Below are 21423 nucleotides of genomic sequence, written 5' to 3'. Positions count from 1 at the left end.
TAACTTCTTCGGAGTTACAGTGTTACAATTTTTTTCCCCAGTGTTAAAGTAACCTGCAACATTATTCAGTTATCTATAGTATGCTTACAATTATAATTTAATAAAGCAAATAATTTGCTATAACTAAACAATATACACCTATATATAAATTCTTTTAATACTATCGATGTATATAATTGAAACCTATTTTAATTAGGCAGGTAAGACACCACAAGAAAAAAAAAAATGAGAAGTAAATAATTAGTACAGCTTCTTTTGTGGTCCTTGGTACGAGATTGTAGGGATTTTGAATCATCGTTATCATTAACAAAAGGTCTAATACTATAATGAGTGGCTAGCAAAATCATGACGCTAATCTACCCCACAAATTTCATGAGAACTTTAATTAAATTACGTAAAGGGACAAAGCAAAAGAGAAAAGAATACAACATACAAAAGAAAGAAACGAAAGGACGAGCAAGAAAAAGAAGGGAAAAGGAAAAAAGAATATAAAGAAACCATTTAGCCATTATAATTCACAGTTTTTTTTTTTTTTTATTTCTTTCTAGTACTTGTTTTGAAACCCGACTAATATAAATTCGCAGTGCAAAAATCCACTTTGAGTAATCTACCAAGGGCGAATTCATTCCGTTCGAACCCGAGGCCTTTAATTAACCCAACCATAATGGTCCATTCACAACTTTCATTTCTATATACACTTGATATACTTTCTGTATTTTTTAGTATCTGTAACAAAAATATGGAAAACCCAAAAGCCAAATAAAATAAAAATAAAAATAAAAATAGAAAAGAAACAAAGAAAAGGAAACAAAAAAACCAGTGATCAGAAACGGAAACTCGGCAAGACTTTGCATTGGATCATATGATATTCCTCTTTTTGGCAAATACCAATTAAGAAGCCAAACAAGTTTCCCAAAATAGCTTATCCTTGTCTTTTTGGCTCTTGAACTCAGAATCAACAACACTACTAACACTACTTTTAGATTTCTTACATCTATTGACACCATTCATCCAACGTTGTTCAACTACATCCCCTTCATCTTCATCATCCTCATCCTCATCTTTTATATCATTGTTCCAACCAACACTTCTACGATTAAAAACACGACAACAACTCGAAGAATCCACCTCATCATCATCATCATTGTCGTCGTCATGATTATCTTCATTTTCAATTCGAAAATTCAACTCCGTATCTTCATTGCTTGATTGTGCATCATCATCCACAAGAAAACGTTGATGAGAAGGATTTATAGTGAATGATGAATCCATTGGTTCACTATAAAAATTTGTATCAAATTCAGAATCTCCTGTAGACTCAAAGAGCCAAAATGAAGACATATCAACAAGAGTACTACCACTACTACTACTAATATTCATTTCTTGATGATTCATCATTTCTACCATTTCCTTTTAGGTACCAAAAAGAAACATTCTTGGACACAACCCCAAATCAAGAAGCTGAATATATATATATATATATAGGAAAAAATGAAATCTTTTTTGTTTTTTTATTTGAAGGAGGAAAAAGAAAGAAGGAAAGGCAAGGAACATGACAAAAGTGAGGGGTGATATAGAAAGGAAAGAACAAAACAAATAAAAAGGGCATGTGATAGATACCAAACTTCTAGAAGCCCAATTATACATCCATGGACCATGGGTTGTGTAATAGTTGTAGCCATCAGTATTCCAAAGAGTCAGCCCACTTCTAGAAACTTACACTGTGTACAAGTCCCCTTTTTTCTCCTTTTTCTTTTAAAGAGCTGTTCAAACCTTGAATGCTACTATCGCGATTACTGCTTTAAGATTTACTTTATTACGAGTTTACTGTTTAAGATTTACTTTATTACGAGTTTACTGTTTAAGATTTACTTTGATTTTTTCTTCGAATTCACTTTGTTTTTTTTTTTTTACGTGTCTTATAAGTTTGATATTCGATAAATACACAATTACATTTGATGTTTACATCGACAATCATAACTTAGAGTGAGGATGTGTATTATCTATCAATGGTTAAGTAAGTATACGAGTAGTTAATATGTAAGACATACATATTTTATATTCATTTGTTTGATGTAAACACTAAATGCGAATAAATTTTACTTCCTTTGCAACATTAATACATTTGTCAAATAACAACGAACAATAACAATAATTACAAAAATAAGTTTTCAAAACTTCCTCAAAACCTTAAAAATAATTAAATAAATTTTGATACAATGGAAGACAATGAAGACACAAACAAAAGTAGATGAACAAATCTAGATTATGGCACATGAAATTCATTGCATCAACATTTTGACCAAGTTGATAACTCCATGTTTTATGCTATGCTAAAGCTAAATGACAAATACAAAATAATATTGCTAATACATATATACAGTGGCCCGAAAATACGATCAGTTTAATTTTAAATTCTTTCCTGTAATAGTGGGTGAATTTGGACATTTTCTTGTATATAAAAGTATTCATATTTTCCATATTGCTTTATTCAAAATGCTATCATACAAAACTAAGATGATTACTTTTAAAACCCCATTTACTAGAAGCACAAAACATTCTGTTTAATTAGCGTTCAAAACCCTTCAAAATTTTGTTACAAAGCACTATTTCTTTGACTTGAACCTACTTTGTCTTATTAATCCAATTTTGCTATCTGCCAAATCAAGAACAAATTGGGTTAGATTTATATCCATCAAATTCAAATTAAGCTACTAATTATCATTAGGTATTATTATTATTATTATCATTAATTAAATGCAGTTCTTTCGCTATATCTCTTCAGTCCTTTTCTGACAGGAGAATGCCATACACGTGCCACACAAATCTTTGTTCATAAGATTCTCTATTAATGAATTATTTATTATTCACCATCCGCGCCATGTAAAATAGACTGATAATTTCTTTGAAATAATTATACGACTTGTTCAGAATTAATTACTACATAGAATAATGTGACTGAAAATTAATTAGACAAGAAAGAGGTAATATAAACCTACTTATGATTTTACGTTCAAGTTGAGTTGGTCTTATGGAGCGTTTATTTGACAAGTACTCTAAAAGTTAATTGACATTGTACCTTAATTTCGTTGGGTATAATGGTCCTCTAGCTACTGCTTGTTACCACAATTTCAGGAAGACTGAAAATGCTATCAACGGTTGTTTTTTACATTTGAATTAGTTTTCGTTTGGTGATTAGATTGAGAATTTGATTAACTTTCAACACCAACTACCCAAAAAAAAAAAAAAACTGAAAATTAGCTATTAACTTCGTTGTTAAATTTCTCGTAGCTAATCGAATATTTTGATAATCCATCGTTAATCGGTGGAAAAATAAGATTAGCAACGGATTTTATTGTTTAGTTACAAAATTTATCTGTCGTTGATTCCTATTTTTGTAGTAGTGACCAAACACACAACTATCAATTTTAATTCAGATTTATGTAGGTCACATTGACATGGTATGAATTGATTATGCATATATAGTCCTTGTTCAACACATGAAGTAAATAAATTCAGAACACTTAGGAGGACTTAGTTATCTGTTGAAAATGAACTTTAATTGACTTCTCCTTAATTAGTTGATTTTAATAACCTAAAAGCGTTGTGAAAGACCAATTATCTTATTCTTCAGTAGACACTTTATTGCTACTCCGTACTTGATAGTTAACATAATTAAGACTTTCCTAATCATAAGTCCAGAGAAGTGTTCATCAATATAGAAAAAGAAAAAAATTCTATTACTATCAAATTTATCTTTATTTTTGCTCAAATATTGTTCTTCCTTGGGGACAAATATGCTCGACTTACATTGGTTTCATGTCTTATCATTTGGAGTAATTTTAACCACTCAACTTAACTTTAAAGAATAATTGAAATTATGGACAAGGAGGATACACCAAGGCATTTTATTACTTTTGTTAAGGAAAATGTCGTTAAATGTTACTTAAGTATTATGAACGCTACTACTTTTTGATTTGTAACAAGCCACTCAACTTTGCCAAAACTTCATAGAAATGTGGCATTTGCATCCTACTAGTTATTTTCTGTGATATTTAGGTAAAGTTGAATGATTTTTTGTTACAAAATTCAGTTTAGTAATTTCGTAATACTCAAAATATAAAATTGAGTGAATACGTTACAAAAAATAATTTAATGAATTTAGTACAAAAAATGGTTGAGTTACCATCCATCATTTCTGAGCTCTTCAAATTAGTACTCCCTGAAATAAAAAAAATGAGAGAGAAAATAAAAAGAAAAGGCATCAGAAGTACATAATAATTAAAATACTCCATGAAGAAGGATATCCCGAATTGAGCAGATACCGTCAACCAAACATAATATAAATTCCTAAATGAATTCTGAAATATTCAACTTTATCCTGCGTAACGGCAACTTATATATCTCGATTGTATATTTTATTTTAACTATCAAACTTTAAAAAAAATATCTATAAGTAACAATTCATAAAAATAAAATTATAATCTTAAAAATAAGTTAAGTTTCCTGTTATAACAAGTAAAGTGATTCAATAATATAATGTTTTTTACACTTTCGGTGTTTATAGATTAGATTTGTTCTCTTTTTTTTTTTTTTTTTTTTTCCTATGTGCTAGAGAAAGTACCTCTCGTCCTCATCTTTCTACAAAGAACAGCCATCCCATTCCCTCATTAGCCACCATTCACCCACCAAAACTAGAGACAATATCCCGAAGCTGTTGAGTTTTCCTGCTGCACGTTGCACATAATATTAAATTATAATAATAATAGTAAAAATAATAATGTCAATCAATTTGCAATATATGAAAAGGATTTTAAGAAAAATGAGAAAAGAGAGAGAGAATAATAATAGCCTGTATGCACTACAGTAAGGATAGTGTTTGCTGCTGCGGTTTGAGCAGCAAACGATGTTCCTCTTCTTGTACCTTTGAACCCAGAAATACCTACACAGGATCAAGAAACTACTCGATGGGCTTATAACTTATGAGTTATGACTCATAAGTCATAAGTTAGGAATCCTAACTTATGGCTTTTGATTTATTTTTGTTATTTTGACTTAAAAATAAGTGCTTAATTTTTATTTTTATTTTTTATCTTACCCTAATACTATAAAAGTGCTTAAAAGTTATTTTGGCTTAAAAACATCTAAAATAAGCCAATCCAATATTGTTTGGATGAGCTTATGATTTATGACTTATAAGTCGTAAGTTAGGAATCCTAACTTATGACTTATGACTTATTTTTGTTATTTTGGTTTAAAAAATAAGTGCTTAAATTTTTTTTTTTTATCTTACCCTAACATTACAAAAGTGCTTAAAACTTTAATTTGGCTTAAAAGCATCTAAAATAAGCCAATCCAAACAGGCTCTAATTCACTTTACCTAACAATTTCAACCTTTTATTCCCTTTGTCTAAACTGACGACTATTAGTAAATTGAATGCCGCATTCTATGCTAAAGCCATATCTGCCGCTCTAACTTCTAAGCAACGGTAAAAAAGAAAGAAAACGAAAGATCAATAGTCAAGTGGTAATAAGTTTATTTACTTCCAATTGACAATATCACTAGTCAAGAGTTTTCTCCTTTTAGACTAACTATCCCATCAGTAGATGAGAATGTAAGAATTTTCTGCTAATTGATGTGGATTTACTAAGACTTGGTAAATAGCATTCTAACTGTCCTTTTTCTACAGAATCCCCCTGAATTTGACTGTTATATTTATCTTAATTTTAGTGCAGTTTCCAAGTAATTAATAAGCACCTCTCTGCAATTTACACTTCTTTTCGTTTATAGCCATCCAGTACCTGTTAGCCCGACTAATCAATATTTGCACTCCTTAAAGTTTATTAAAGGGACAATTAAGTTCGTCCATTCTGAAAATTCGAATCCAAAAACTCTAATTAAAGTTAAAAGGATCTTTTGCAACTTATTGTTTACTATCCTAAGGGCCGCTTGGTTACAGAGTGATAAAGGCGGATCCATAATTTGAAGTTTGTGAGTTCTCACCCATCTCAAATTAAAAAAATAAAAAGAGAGAAAACGGGGAATTCAAACCCTTGAGTTGACCAAGAGGAGTTAAGCTTAAAGGGTTCCTCTAAGCCACTACACCAGCAACGCTCTTTGTTAATGAGTTCCCAAGTTGTATTTTTTATATATTTATTGAATTTTTCAATATAAATATAGGATCCACGCAAATGTATGGGAGGGTTGCCTGATTTAAATCTGCCACTGTTAACAGAGATACTTTGGATTAAATTTGTCCAATGTTTGTTTGTGAGATGCTAGAACTAAAAATAAAATTTATACAAAAATCATAGGATTATCTGTCCTTATAAAAGGTGGGATTATCTATCTTGATTAGTATCCCAAGATTAATAACCTTGTTTTGAACTAGTCAGTGAAAAAATTTAAACTCAAAGCATAGTTAGCCGACCATCTCAAAATGCTGAACTTCAAATTCACCTAATAAAGATTGGTTTTATACTTATTATGCTAATGTTAGCTTTCCACCACGTCATAGGCTTTATTACCAATTGATACATTTCATTTTTCTTTAAATTTTGCCCTTCAAATTTGTGGTCTTTAAATTTTGCCCCTCATATTTGTGGTCTTTAAGTTTTGCCCTTTGCTTGGAAAGGTGGCGAATACATGAAGTTCTGGGTTCGAACCCCCGCTCAGGCATAAAATAAAAAAATAATTTCGCCAGGCAGGACTGGGGGAGTGTATGCCGGATCCAGCATACAATCTTTAAGGAAAAGCTAAAGTTATGCCGGATTCGGCATAACTAAAAGTCTGCCCCATAAGGCAGAATTTTTCCTAAGACATAATTTAGTTATGCCTTATGGGGCAGAATTTTAGTTAAGACATAACAAAATTATGCCCCATAAGGCAAGAACTTTTCTTAAGGCATAGAGTTTGCCTTATAAGGTAAAGTTTAAGTTAGGCCTTAAGGAAAAGTTTCGCCTTATGGACATACTTTTAGTTATGTCTTTGGGGCACACTTTTTAGTTAAGGCATAACTAAAAGTTTACCTTGAAAAGTAAAATATATATATATATATATATATGCTTCAAGACAAAGTCTGCCGGAGGGGGCAAACTTTTAGTTAAACACAACTAAAAGTCTGCCCCCTCCGGCAGACTTCTAGTTAAACACAACTAAAAGTCTGCCGGAGGGGGCATAGCAAAATTTAAACTTTGCCTTATAAGGCAAACTTTTAGTTATGCCTTAAGGAAAACTTACGCCTTATGGGGCATACTTTTAGTTATGTTTTATGGGGCACACTTTTAGTTAAGGCATTACTAAAAGTTTACCTTGAAAAGTTAAAAAAAAAATACGTATATATGCTTCAAGACTAAAAGTCTGCCGGAGAATACGTATATATGCTTCAAGACTAAAAGTCTGCCCCCTCCGGCAGACTTTTAGTTAAACATGACTAAAAGTCTGCCGGAGGGGGCATAGCGAAATTTAAACTCTGCTTTGCAATTTTTTTTAAAATTTTTGACTGAACGGGGGTTCGAACCTGGAACCTATGAGTTTTAGCCGAAGGGTAAAATTTAAAAACCACAAATATGAGGGGCAAAATTTAAATACCACCCCAAAAAAAGGGCAATTCTGCAAATTGCCCGATACATTTTGACTTTTCCTTTTGGAAATTGGATTTGCCGTCAGGAAATTGTGGCAACTGGAGATTTGAAAAGGCCTTTCGAGACCAAACTCTGGGCCACCTGAAATGAGCCCACAATAAAAGTAGGCCAATCCTGGCCTTATCCAAATAGTTATGATTAAAACGTGGAACTCCATTACCAACAGGTTTATCCTCGTCGACTCAATTCGTGAGGGACACTTCATACCACTAAAACCCTTAGCTTTTATTAATTAAATTAATCATTCTCCTAATCTTTCTTCTAGAAGGCTAATTACGTGGATAATAACAAACGAAGACACATCATTTGCCCAATATGATTCCGTGACTCAACAGCGTGGACCGATGTACATAAAAGCAGGCCCAGACCAAGTTAAAGCAGCCAAACCTATTATTTTGACACGAATTACATATTTATATTTTAAAATATTAAATATCTACTACGCTTCATAATTGACAATTTTAGTAAAACTCTAAATTAACCAAAATGGGTCTGCAAAGGAGCTGATAAGTGCAGACATATTAGACGGCAGCTTGTAACAGGAGTAAATTACACCCTTTTATTGGTGTTAGTTTCTTAACAACTTACTACAAAAGGTGAGTTACTAAAAGACAACATATCTAAACAAGCTAAACTTTGATGTTTTAAAGCAACCAGCATAAGAAAGTACATCCACAAACTATTAAAGCAATTAGACTTTGGAATTACCACTTTAAAAAAACTACTACAACTTTTAATTGAAAATCATCTACTCCTATTAGACAAGAGTTCTTCCGTTGTTAGTATATCCTCTAGTCGATGCAAACAATAAACCTTGAATGAAGCATACAAACAAATGACAATCGTCAAAACTCATAACAAATCAATGGAACTAGATAGCACAAAATTCAGTAATCACCAAGCTCTATGGAGTTGATATACTGTACCTTCGGGATCCACCATGGCCATATATAGTCATTTGATGCTTCCCAAGAGTATTATGTGCATGACCATTTTTTTTTTTTACGTGGCCCAGCTCCAGAGGCGAATTTACATACAAAATTTAGATCACGTGAACACATGGTCACTCGATTAAACTTTATATATTATGTATATAATTTTAAAAATATATCTAATATTAACTGAAGGAACACATAATCAAATCAAGTCAATTGGAGCACCGGTTAGGAGTTATATTTACTTCCATGACCCCTTTTTAGAGCGTATAAGGGGAGGTCGAATTCCAAACCTTTTCTCTCGAGTATACCCATTACCAAAAAATATACGTCACTTTTTCATAGACATCGCAAAAAGGGTATGTTGCTGTCATTTTGAAAGGATTAAAAAGCACTGAAGTAATGTCTAAAGGTTTCAAGATCGAACCCGAGCTCTTGCACATTTTATGCTTTTATTTTCTAAAGCAGCCTTATAAACTTCCTTTTTGTATTATTTTAAAACTTTTTTCTTCTATAATTCTAATTACCCAAAAGTAAAAAAACGTGTTTCTCTTTTATGTTACATCTAATGATTTTTTTCCCCCCTTTGTTTCTAATTACCTAAGTCCCAAAAGGCAAAAGAAATTAAAAAAACCCATAGGCGCTAAGCTGCAACGAACCAAAAGCAAAAAAAGCAAACAATCCCATAGCTAATGATGAACCCATCCTATTGAAATCCTGGATTCGCCTCTGCCCGGCTCAGTCCGGGTGCATAACCATTATTCCTTGTTTTCTAATAACTGAGAAATTCGCTTGGTTTATCTTCGGAACTCAATGGATGATTGGTCTGCTGCCTACGCTTGTCCACTTAAATACCAGACTTGGTACGAGGATTCATACTTGTGGGGTACACCTACCACACATTCCACGTCATACGACCTTTACCGAGCCTCCCGTTCTAAATCTTACCTGTTTGGAGCAACAAAAATTGAACATTACATATAAACAATTCACAGAAGTACCCAGAATATACCAAATTCGAACACATGATGACAACAGAATACATGCTGCATATTAAAGAGCCGGAAAATGGGTTTGCAAATTAAACCAAGAGACCGAGGCTGTAAAGAGGATTACATAACATTCAGCATCAGTAAAGGAAGCAAGAAACTGACATGTTCAATTGTTCATAACAAATTTTCAAACCGAAACCCATCGAAGAGAAGCAAATGAAAGGCTTTTACAGAAATTCTCGTGAATCGAGAATATAGTTTTCCTTCTGTACATGCTAGATCATGAATTAGTCACCGCTTCCAATTTCCCAAAAAACAAATCCCAATTGTGTCGAACTTCCCATTTTTGGAATAGTTACGGAATGCTATCAAATCGCCCATTATTCCCCTGCACACATGGTTACCAGAGAAGCACATTACAGTACTTGAATGCTTATATTCATTGAATTTAAAGGCCAAGGATTTATCATCTCTATGGAATCAAATCCAGAGTTATTGCAAAGTAAAAAACTGATGAGATTATGAAAGTAAATATTCTTGCATTTATTGCTACTGTGTCTAATCTTTTTCTTTCCTAACCATACCCTCTCTGAAATATAATAAATAATACCTGTTCAGTCATCTTAGCATTTTTTTTTTTTGATAACCGTGGTGTTCGGCCAGCTTGTGCACACCTGGACTAATTTCACGGGATACCTGTCACTTCCCACAAGCAACAGGTACAGGTACCAGGTAACTCGTTTCTACCAAGGCTAGGACAAATGGGAAGAAATCACTTAAGCGTTTTTGTCTCTCTGCAAAGATTTGAACCTGAGGCATCTTAGCATTTAGTTGCAGCAAAACATACAGCAAATAGCCCAAGACTTGGTCAGGACAAGATTGAGTATATCTTGTATTTGATAAACAAAGAGCAGACTACTCGACCGCCCGATACAGTAACCGTAGTTTTATTTTAGTAGAACGCAGCATCATAGCTGCGTGCACCTCATGGAGTCTCCACAGCTGAGGTCAATCCATCAATTAAGATAATCATGTATTGCAGGTTCTGTTAAATATTACATTAACAGCACAAAACATTACATACAAATTTCTGGAAGATATTTTCTAAAGACAACTCATAACCATCAGGAGGGAGACCTCCACCCCCTCAGTAAAACAGGCAAATAAGTATTAGGTGAGAAGATTATCACATCCATTGAAGCTGAAGAATATAATGTGAATCGACAACCTCAAGTTTCATGAAAAAACTTAAAGAACCCTCTTAAGTTCTTTTCTTCTCTGGCCCATCTAAGGAATTAAACCCTGTGGCCAGCATTCTTCATAATTGCACCAATGGGAGTAAAAGGTCCGATTAACAACCAGTAAGCATGCTGAGGAATAGAATTTACCTTCTGTACAGAAAGTGTCAAGCCAAAAACCAGGTACGTTTTCCCATTAGTCTGCATGGAAGAAAGTCTCCATCAGAGCAACGAGACAGGCAAAGTAAATACTTTCCTTCATGCAAGCCGGAAAGCACCATGAAAGTAACATAGCAACTTCCTGAAATGAACAAACAAGGGAAAAGGATAAGAACGAAAAGCTCAATTCAATTAAACAACAAGATTGCAATCAAATAACCATAGCAATTATTTGATCACAAAGCACCTGGCTTTCAGGATGGAAACAGAAAAGGTTTCCCATAGATGTAGTATTCTAAAGATACACTTCAACTTTGTTTTACTTCACAACATCAACGCAGAGGCTATTAGAAATGAACAAACCTGAGCCAGAGAAGGTAGGAAATAAAGAAGTATTTAAGAAGCAAGACTGTTCAGGTCCTGGGAACATATCATTCTCTTTTCCTCCAGTAGAAACAAAACAAAGATGAGCGGAGCACAAAGTTACTTTTGACCATAAAAACAGAAACGACAAAAAGAGGAGATTCATTCACTTAATGGCAATCAAGTCAATTGAGAAGAATCAATAAAATAATCAATGTCTAAACGTTACTCCATGTTACACAAATTACAAATTACAGTGGCAGAAGAATTAATCAAGAATTACAAGTTTCTGGGAGTTTAACCCATAAGGGAACTACAATTAGCATTGAGTTGACATGTTGCTGCTCAACTTTCAGATGTGCTCGGCAATAGCTGCCAATATAGTAGCTCCCGAGTAGCTTGCGTGTGACGATTTCCTTCGGTACCTCACCTTTGATATCAATAATGTTTATTCTGTTTGTTGTCCCTTTTAAGCTGAACCTTCAACTTCTTACTACCTAATTGGCGACCATTCATCCTACTGATTGCAGTTTGTGCAGCTGCTGGAGAATCATAACTTACAAATCCTGCAGAATGAAGCTCAGCTGATAAGCTAAATAGTGTGAATACTAATTTTGATTGACAGTAACTTCACATTTCAAGGTCCCTACCAAAACATTTGCTAACACCAGTAGCTTTGTCAACAAACACCTTCGCACTCAAGACCCTACCAAAAGGCTGAAATTCATCTGCAAGCTCTTGATCACCAAATTCTTGAGGAATATGGTAAATAAATAGATTAGCACCAGGTGGACCTGTAAACAGCAAAATTACTTTTTGATAAGACCATAGGTACAGTTTCATTTCTACATGTTCAACTACCACTGCAAAGTACAATAATTTAAGTGACATCTCCACCACTCAATCGCATAAAGTGATACAAATGACAATTATTACAAAACTTGTCCGATGCTTAATTTAAGTTCCTGTCTATATAGTCCAGAATCTCCATATGCTGCTCCCCTCATAAGGTTGGCTAAGTTTAAAATTTGTCAAATGAAAGTTTATATCAACATGCTGTAAGACTATACTTGCTATAACACTTCAGGAATAGCTCTATAGCCTCTTCAATACTTGCTGTGAAACTCCGCATGAATTAGATGTCATTGATTAGAGATCACATGCATTTATGGAATCCTTTATAAATTAAGTAAAACCACAAATAGTGGATTCTACTGTCTTTTTCTACATCTTTCTATTAGGTTCTTTCCTTGCAATAAATGTACTAAATCGCCAACCAGCAGTCTGCTAATTATCAATGATTTGAAACAACTTCCAGAAAATAGTTAACCAAAAAAGAGCCAAGCAGCCTCTTTCAGCACAATGCCCTAACAGGCCCTAGGTTAGGAACTGGACCTGATTAGCTATAGAACATCTAGAGATAAAAGGTCACAAAATAAAGGATCAACAACCTTCAACCTGGCCCCCTGTACTTGAACCGACACTTGAAGATGCTGCAGAATGACTGTTTACAGTACTAGGGGGGATCGAACCGGAAGAACCACTTGGTGGTCTGGTGTTCATAACGCCTCCAGTATATGGCATTGGATACTGAATCCCTGGAACAGCAGGGTAAGCGGATCCAACATAACTTCCAGGTGACATGGCATAATTTCTTGGGCTAATTCCAGGTGAAAGATCTGGTGCACCTCCACGTAGAGAACTTGCTTGGTTTATTGGTGGAACTATATTCTGAAATCCGGGCTGATTCTGCATTGATGGTAGGCGATACTGCATGAGCCCATATGCCCCAGGAGTCTGCAAAGCGAGCATATTAACTTGCACTGGCCTTCAAATTGATTAACGAAACAAAAATGGGAAAGAAAGGAAATAAATGATGGAATCAAGGTAAAGGTCATGCTAATTCACATTGAGAATTGTAATAAATGATGGAACTGAGGACAGAAGCATGCCAATCCACAACATACTTTTTTTTTATTATAAGATATTGATATTTTATTAAAGCTAGTACCAAGGAAGGTACTACAAAAGTACAAATGGAGTATTCAGAGCAAAATAGAAGGCAACAAGCTTAATAATTTTTTTACTACACAATGCAAGTCAACCAACCTGATAACCGTAGCCATTGTATGGTGGCATGTAACCCATTGGTAGGGCTCCAAACAAAGAAGGATGCTGTCTAGAGTCAGAAGCTTGAGATAGAGATTTCTGAGCCCTCCGGGCTTGCCTTTCCTTTTCAGTATCTGCCCATTTGACTACCAAAGGGACAGTAGCACCCTGGACAAAAAGTGTGTGACTAATTTGATAGCAATATTTCCAGAAGATGGAAGTCATGAATAAGTGGAACTTGAAATCACATTTATATACTTGATAAAGGGGGCAAGTAAAGATGCAGAAATCCTCATAATGAGAAGATAGCAAATCTACTTAAATAGCTTTGGCACCCCTTTTCAAGACAAAATATTCTCATAGTAAGATTATTGGCAGATTGCAGCAGAAATGATGATGGATCCAGGTCATCACTCGCTCAACTTAATAAACTTCTAGTGAAATATTCAAATTCCAGGAACAGAGTCCAGACAAGAGTGCATATGTGAATCAAATGGTATAACAGTGACCAGCCTTACTCTGGTATCATACAACAATAATACGCCTCAACACCAAAAATGTTGGGTTGTTTACTCTGGTATCATGATGATGCATAACATTACTAAATGGTTGAACACTACAATCATTAGAAAATATGCATGTCATAAGTTAGAAATTCACATAAATTGGGGAATTAAATTTTTCACCAAAATATTTAGAGTATTAACTTCATATGATGAACGCCACCTTTTGACAAACTGTGAATTACAAATTCCCCTAAACTGAAGGAATAAAGCCTTAATATCTCATAACATGGATATTTGAGTTTTCTTTTACAGTAAATAACTGTTTCAACGAGAAAAATGAATTGATATCATTCACCAAGTATGAGATAAAATTGAATAAACAGTTGTTATCAAGCATCTCATTAATTCAGTCAAAATCCACAAGGCATAACAACCCCACGCATGAATGCCATGTTGAAATGACCTAGAAAAAAAAATCACCGGATAATGTCTTTGAATTCCTCTGAACAGCAAATGTCAGCATATAGGCCATTCTGTTGGCCCTGCAACAACAGGTAATATAAGCCATTCACATAACAGACTACATGTTGACTGACTAATGACCCCAAATCTAAAGCCAAAATATTTGGTGCTTTCACAATGACAGAAGCTATTCCTGCACGGAGTACTTACACAACTACTGCAAAGACAGCGGATAAATGTATAGGAAAAGGTTATCCCCATCCTGAATGTCTAACAAATTCTACAGCACCAGAGGCAGGACTATCACTAAAACAACTGCTTAAGGAACACTCACATTAAAAGCACTCTGGCCACTATGCAAACTTAAAAATCAATTTCAAGAGCCTCATATCAGCAGTCAAAAAACATACAGATGAAACAAACCTCCATCTTATGCTTTCCATTGAGGGCCTCTATTGCTGCAACTGCTTGTTCTTTTTTCTCATACTTCAAAAAAGCACATCCTTCAAGAAAGAAGATAATTTTTGGAGATGAATTAATTTCTCATTTTCTCTATCACAAAACCATTGTACTTAAGAGAGATAATACCAGGTATACCTTTACTAGTTTGCTGAGAACCTCTGAGAATCTGCAAATCTTTAATGACTCCATATTGGGAGAACAACGCAGATACTTCAGCGTCAGAAACATTCTTTGGAAGCATCCCAACAAAAAGCTTGTGCTCTGGATTTCAGGTAAAGAACAAAGAAAAGAAAAAGAAAACAAGAGAGAAAAAGTTAGTTATTCTATATAGCATCACAAAAACAATAAGGATGAAATGGTAACTAGATCTTTAGATAAAAAGCGGAGGGAAAAATATGAAAACAAGTGTGAACAAATATGATAACAAGAGAATTAAAATCAAAGAACACCTAGTCTTTCCAATTCGCCATCAGCATACTTCACTTGCAGCGGACTGGAAGCCTGAATTGGAAACAGAAACCAGCACGACTTACTAACAGAAAAACAAGAAACCATGTGATGCTGATATTAAAGAACTGCAGGCACATATAAACTCAATAAGCTTAATGGGTACAGATATCTACTCCCAGCCGAAACCAAGTGATGACTCAGATGCATGAAATGCTTTGCTTTGATCAGCACTGAAACAGTGAAACTTGATCACTTCACTACAATATGCAAGAGTTCAAATGCTTAGTTTGGAGATAAATGTACTTGAGGCATGTATACAGTTTAATAGACAGGTTAGTGTAGGAACCACAAGGATTCAGTGGACATTAGAAGAAATCTAGTTCTTGTCCACTCTATGATGCCAAACACCTCTACTATCTCTACTTCTCTTGGATGCTTTTGATCAGTAACTCTATGGTAGTCGTGTAATCACTGCTACTTCAGTCTTCTTTATATCTTTTGGGATAATTTCACTGCTATTCCATTCAACCAACATGAAAAAATAAGACCCATATTGGACAAATATATCCAGCCTTTATCTTTCATTTAACTTGGACAAGGGCTGCACCTACCATCCAACACCCCAGCTGGTGGCAGGGTAAGTAATGTCCAAATACTTCATCTTTTTTCCCATTCAACTTTCTCCATACGCTTCTTAGTTCTCTCCTGATATGATTTGCTAATAGTTCTAACAGCTACCACTGTACATACTCTCAGTAAGTCGCCAGTTTGATTCCCAGGCGCTCTATTTATAACTAGACTGTAAAGAAGCTTTCCCTCATACGGATTTTGTTGTATAAACATACTGAATAAGTTACTTTACTCAGTTAAGACTGATCACTCATCTTCCTTTCTAGTTTCCACTATTTGGAAATATCAAACGAAGTGAAGCTTGAACCCGGAATTCAAGTCTTGAGAATGCCCACCCCCAACTGGGAAAGCCCAAGCCTCAAAAAAGCAATCTGCTTTCCTACTAGAATTCAGGAGTTCGCATTCATTCAGTATAGTTAAAGCAATTTACAACAGTTCCCTGAAAGATCCTTTTTGTTATAGAACCTCCAATCATGGCACAGTTTCTCAATGGAGTATTTTACTTCCCTGATTACAACTTTTCCTTGTCTAGTCACTTGCCACTGTATTGCCATTACAAAACAGATGGTCCTACATTCTACATGTTGAAAGTTGAATGGAGAAACGGAGAAAATTGAGTCAACCGATTCCTCAAACTGTCAAATCAACACTTACAGGTCAGATACAATAAAATTTCGTCTCCCTATATCTATCTATACAAAAGACTTAAACAAGCCCAAAACCAGCAGGCTAGAAAATCTCGGTATGTAAAACTAAAATAGTTAACAACCGTGATTCTACATCATTACAAGTAACAGAAATCTTCTTTAATTACTACGGTAGGTCATAAATTATCAATTTTAGTTTATTAAATGAATGATGCAGAGATTCCACGGCATTACCAGTAGCACAAATCTTCTTTAACTAATTAAATAAGAATTCTGTTACTTGTAAGTTGTAATTACTAAGGAAGGTCATTAATTATGAAATTTAGTTTATCACATGAACAATGCAGAGATTCTATAGCCATCACAAGTAGCACAAATCTTCTTTAAATAATTAAGTAAGGTAATTAATTCTCTAAGTTAATGAATTACTCCCTCCATTCACTTTTACTTGTCACGTTTTGCTTTTCGAGAGTCAAACTACATGGATTTTGACCAACACTTTCAGATGTATTTTTTCATCACGTTAATATGAAAAGATTTGCAACTTATAGTATTTTCCGTATAGTTTTTGAACATCTAAATTTTAGTTTTAAAATATAGAATTAATCTAATTTAATTTAGCTCCTAAAAGATTAGTCAAACTCACTCTCGAGAAGAGTGACAAAGTAAAATTGAACGTTACCAGTACATAACAGCACATAGATTACACAATAATGCAAATCTACTTCAATTAATTAAAGTCAAAATAGAAGAAAACCAACACAAGTAATGCAAATGTACTTCAATTAATTAAATAAAGACGCAATGTACGTACTCAATAATTAGGAAACAAAGTAGAAAACTAACACAAGTAATGCAAGTCAAGTAATTAAAGTAAAAAACGTAATGTACGTAACTCAAATGATTAGGAAATAGAATTAAAGCAACACAAGTAATGCAAATCTAGTTGAATTAATTAAGTAAAACAGTAATGTATGTACAAAAAACTAACACCGGGAAGCGTCATCTTGTTGTGACATGCATTAACAGCCTTATCCGCTTCTTCTCTAGATGGACAGATCACAAAACAACATCCTGAAAAAAAAAAAAAAAAAAAAAAAACAGAAGCAAATTAGGGTTTTGAATAATGCAAAACACAAATCTAACGAGCACATTGTGCGATCTTAGAATTAACCTCGAGAAGCACGAGTAGTTTTGTCTTTGATGAGGTTGACTTCGTCAACGATAGCAAAGTCTTTAAAGAAGTCGAGTAGTTGTGGTTCAGTCATGTGTTTGGGTACTTGACCTACGAATAACTTCACTCTTTCAGCCTCTTCGCTATCCTTCTGCAACTCCGCCATTACTGCAAACACGCACTGTCTCTCTTTCTCTCTCTCTAAAAAGTCTTCGATAACTGTGCGTGCGTGTCGATCTCTCTTTCTCTCACTGGGAAACTACTCTTTTCAATTTTTCTTGACTATTTTTTTTCTTCTTCTTCTTCTGGGCAGGGTCTTCCGTTGATTTTGGCAAATCAGGGGATTTTTAGATGGCAATTTTGGATCTTCACCATTTTTAAATTCTTATTCTTCAACGCTTCTTTTAATACCCTTGCTTTCTCCAGTTTATTACAGTATTGCCACTCAACTCAAAGTTGGCCCAATTGATAAGTTACTTACTCCTTTCGTACCAAAATAAAATCGGTGAATTGATTAAACAACCGTCTACAAAATATAACAGATCGTTTCTGTGTTATTTCAAAATTGCTCATGAATATAGAGAGTCATATATCTTTATTTGTTTTTATAAAGACCCCTTGTAAATAATTTCCTCAAATAAATGTCACTTTCAGAAAAAAGCTTGTCCTAAAATAATTGTTCTCTAGGAATTCAAGGCGACAAATAGTAATTGTTTTCAATTATGGCCTTATATTAAAAAATTGCTTCTTAATAGTGCTCAATTCTCAATAAACATCTAATAAATAGGGGTAATATAGTAATTTATACATTATATTAATTGTTTTTTAATGGACGTGAAATGAGCTAACATGACGCTTATTTTGAAACCGAAGAAGTAATAATAGGGATTTTTTTGGACAAAACTATTGACAAATGACATTTTTGTTCAATTTCGCATAATTTAAAATTCGTTTCGACCCTTTTTCGTTTTTAAATTCATATTCTGAAGTTCTTTAATACCCTTGGTTTCTCTACTTATTATACAATATTACCACCGAACTTCTTCAATTTTTTCGCTTCTTGGCGGGGGTTAATCAGGAAAACTTGAGATGGGCAAAATGGGATCTTCACAAATTTTTGAAATTTTTATTTTTGAGGTCCTTAGTACCGTTGGTTTCACTAGTTTATTACAAGAATGGCACTGTAGTATTTGCTGCTACTTGGCATGGCTCATCATTTGACAGATGAGACGTCCTTGATGATTGTTTGTTATAAATTCGACAGAAAGACAGTAATTAAGAAATACTAGTTGTAATGAAGATCTGAAACAGCTTGCACTCTCATTTACGTAGTTAGTTACCCTTTGTTTGTAAAAATGTCTGCTGTCTGGTCCCACGTTTCCAGTTGTTCTGTTTTTTTTTTTTTTTTCTTTTTCCAGAGACGGATAATCCAATGAGATGGGTACTTTCACTATTTTGCATTTACCCTGTTTACCCTTGAATGTCAAGTAACCGAGAACAAGCCCTTCTCAATTTGTTTTTGGTAGGACAATTATATTAGTTGTTGTGCTTTAAAGACACTAAGTGATGAATTTTAAAGATGAAGTGTGAATTGGGAAACAGAGAGAAACAAAATTAGAGCGAAATGAAATTTGAAAAATATTTTTTTCAAGTGAGGTTTCTCCCACATTGGTGGTGGAAAGCCACATTTTGTATGTTTATATATAGAAGGATATCTTCTAGCTCATAAAGAGTTGAGAAAAGAGACTCCCCTCGCGCCATCGTCGCTCGGCTCGACTTCGGACCAAATTTATTTCCATTTTAATTATTTAATTCCCTTTTTCTGATATTAATTCGCACAAAATTTAATTCTTTAAATTAATATTCGCAATTTTTTTTTTCAACGGTCATTTACGAATTTAAATAGCCGTGACCAAATGAACAGTTACCTTCTTCCCGAACGGGTACCTTCGCACCTGTTAGATGACTATAAATTTTCCAGAGGGCTCACCTCACTTCACACACTACAATTTACGAAAATACTATCCGGAAATTCCTCTTATTTATCCCCTCTTCTGTGCATTGTTTTCAAAAGAAAAAAGTAAGTGTCGTGTGATTTCTGCCGCTTGTTGAGTTTACTGAAGTTCTGCAATTTCGATTGCCAGTAAGTTTTGTTCTATCTTGGGAGGAATTAATCCAAATCTTAGACAATTGTGAGGGGATTAAATTCCTTATGGAAACACAATTTTCTGTGGGCTCGAAACTAAACTTTTGTTTAACGTTTTCTGTTTTTACGACATATAGTTTGATTAACATCAGTTACTTTTACACCACGTGTGTGAGAGTAGAATTGACCGGTTAGACCATGCAAGGATTATGGTGAAGTGATAAGTGTTCGTTATTCTTAATCAGATGTCTTACCTTAGAACTGAGCGTCTTTAGTGAAGAGTAATTCACCTTTAAAGTTGGTCTTCCCAATACGAATCCAAATAAGTCGGGATCCAAAATAATTCCGAAAACCTGATTGGAAATCAAAAAGAGGAATTGACCTGTAGTGGTTGTTAAGTTTGTGAACAAATTCTTCTTGGATTAGAATGTAGGGTCAAATACGAGAATTAAATAATATTTTTATTGATAAATATTTGGGTCATTGGACTAAAAATAATATTTGTTTGATTTTTTATTAGATAAAACTATTTAACATTTTATTTTCATTTTTAACGTTAGCTTTCTTAAAAGACTTTGAGATAAGAACTTTGGAGCAGAGCAAAGAGCAAATGTATCATTTTGTTGGTTATTGGGGGATTGTTATCCCGTATTGAGTGTGGTACAAAAATAATACCACAATTCAGGTATAAATAATCCCGAAATTGCGTATCCCAGGATGTGGTTAGTGGTCAATAACGTGGGTTGAGAATTATGAGATCTCAAGTTCAATTAAACACTGTGATTTTTTCCCATTTTTCTAAGTCTTCGGAGACAGAGTTATCTGATATTGTGTATTATGAGGGGTAGCAAGCCTCTAAGTACCACATTTTATTACAATTTGGGGCAAGCAAAGCATGTTAGTGTTACGAGTCTCATTTGGAATCAACATATAGTGACAATTAGCATCAATCATTATAATCAATATCCTAAAGTCCTACGTACTTGTTTGTTTAATCGCGATATACATTAGCCGACTTAATAGTACCCCAAGATCGTGAAACATGTGCTTGGAAGTCAAGTTGATGTTATTTATGATTCGAAATAGACTTTTTTGTCTCAACACCTTAACCTTAATCACTTAACCAACTCTCCACTTTTTGTTCATGTCCATCATGTTGGCCTTTTGTCATTATAAAGATAGGTTATATGAATTTTTGTTTTTATTTTTTATTCCGCTCTATTGAGATCCAGTTTGCTCTAGATGTTTAAAGAATTCATCTTATCAAATTATTTCTACGTGAGTCGTTAATCTACTACAATCTGAGTCGTTAATCTACTACGTGAGTCGTTAATCTACTACAATCTGAGTCGTTAATCTACTACAATCTGACTCACTTGAATTAGAAAGCGATTATACTTAACAAAGCTCACATTTGACATTGCTAAACTTACTAAAAACGACTAAATTGACTGCTTGGTAAATTAAGAAGGTTACAAATAACCGTTCAAGAAAATGCAAAGACTA

General features: G+C 34.0%; 1 protein-coding gene across 1 annotated transcript; it reads right to left on the bottom strand.

Annotated features, from left to right (window-relative positions):
- Positions 1-11472: 11472 nt before the first annotated feature.
- On the bottom strand, positions 11473-18142 carry LOC132609310 (RNA-binding protein BRN1). Its single transcript, XM_060323224.1, has 9 exons — positions 17772-18142; positions 17589-17671; positions 15320-15371; positions 15006-15131; positions 14832-14911; positions 13441-13608; positions 12783-13128; positions 11982-12125; positions 11473-11897 (listed from the first exon to the last, which is right to left on the bottom strand). Exons 1-9 carry the CDS (start codon positions 17935-17937, stop codon positions 11770-11772), a joined length of 1293 nt encoding a protein of 430 aa, XP_060179207.1. The 5' UTR covers positions 17938-18142; the 3' UTR covers positions 11473-11769.
- Between the last annotated feature and the right edge of the window lie 3281 nt (positions 18143-21423).

Source organism: Lycium barbarum, chromosome 9 (assembly GCF_019175385.1).
Source record: "Lycium barbarum isolate Lr01 chromosome 9, ASM1917538v2, whole genome shotgun sequence".
Lineage (NCBI taxonomy): Eukaryota > Viridiplantae > Streptophyta > Magnoliopsida > Solanales > Solanaceae > Lycium > Lycium barbarum.
The sequence above is the reverse complement of the archived record's forward strand: the minus strand, read 5'-3'. Positions and strand labels throughout refer to the sequence as shown.

Coding starts and splice junctions, on each gene's coding strand:
- LOC132609310 (XM_060323224.1), bottom strand. CDS start 17,937: ATGGCGGAGTTGCAGAAGGATAGCGAAGAGGCTGAAAGAGTGAAGTTA. Junction 15,132..15,319: donor TGGCGAATTGGAAAGACTAG/GTGTTCTTTGAT, acceptor CCTGAAATCCAG/AGCACAAGCTTTTTGTTGGG. Junction 13,609..14,831: donor ATGGAAAGCATAAGATGGAG/GTTTGTTTCATC, acceptor CTTTTTGTCCAG/GGTGCTACTGTCCCTTTGGT.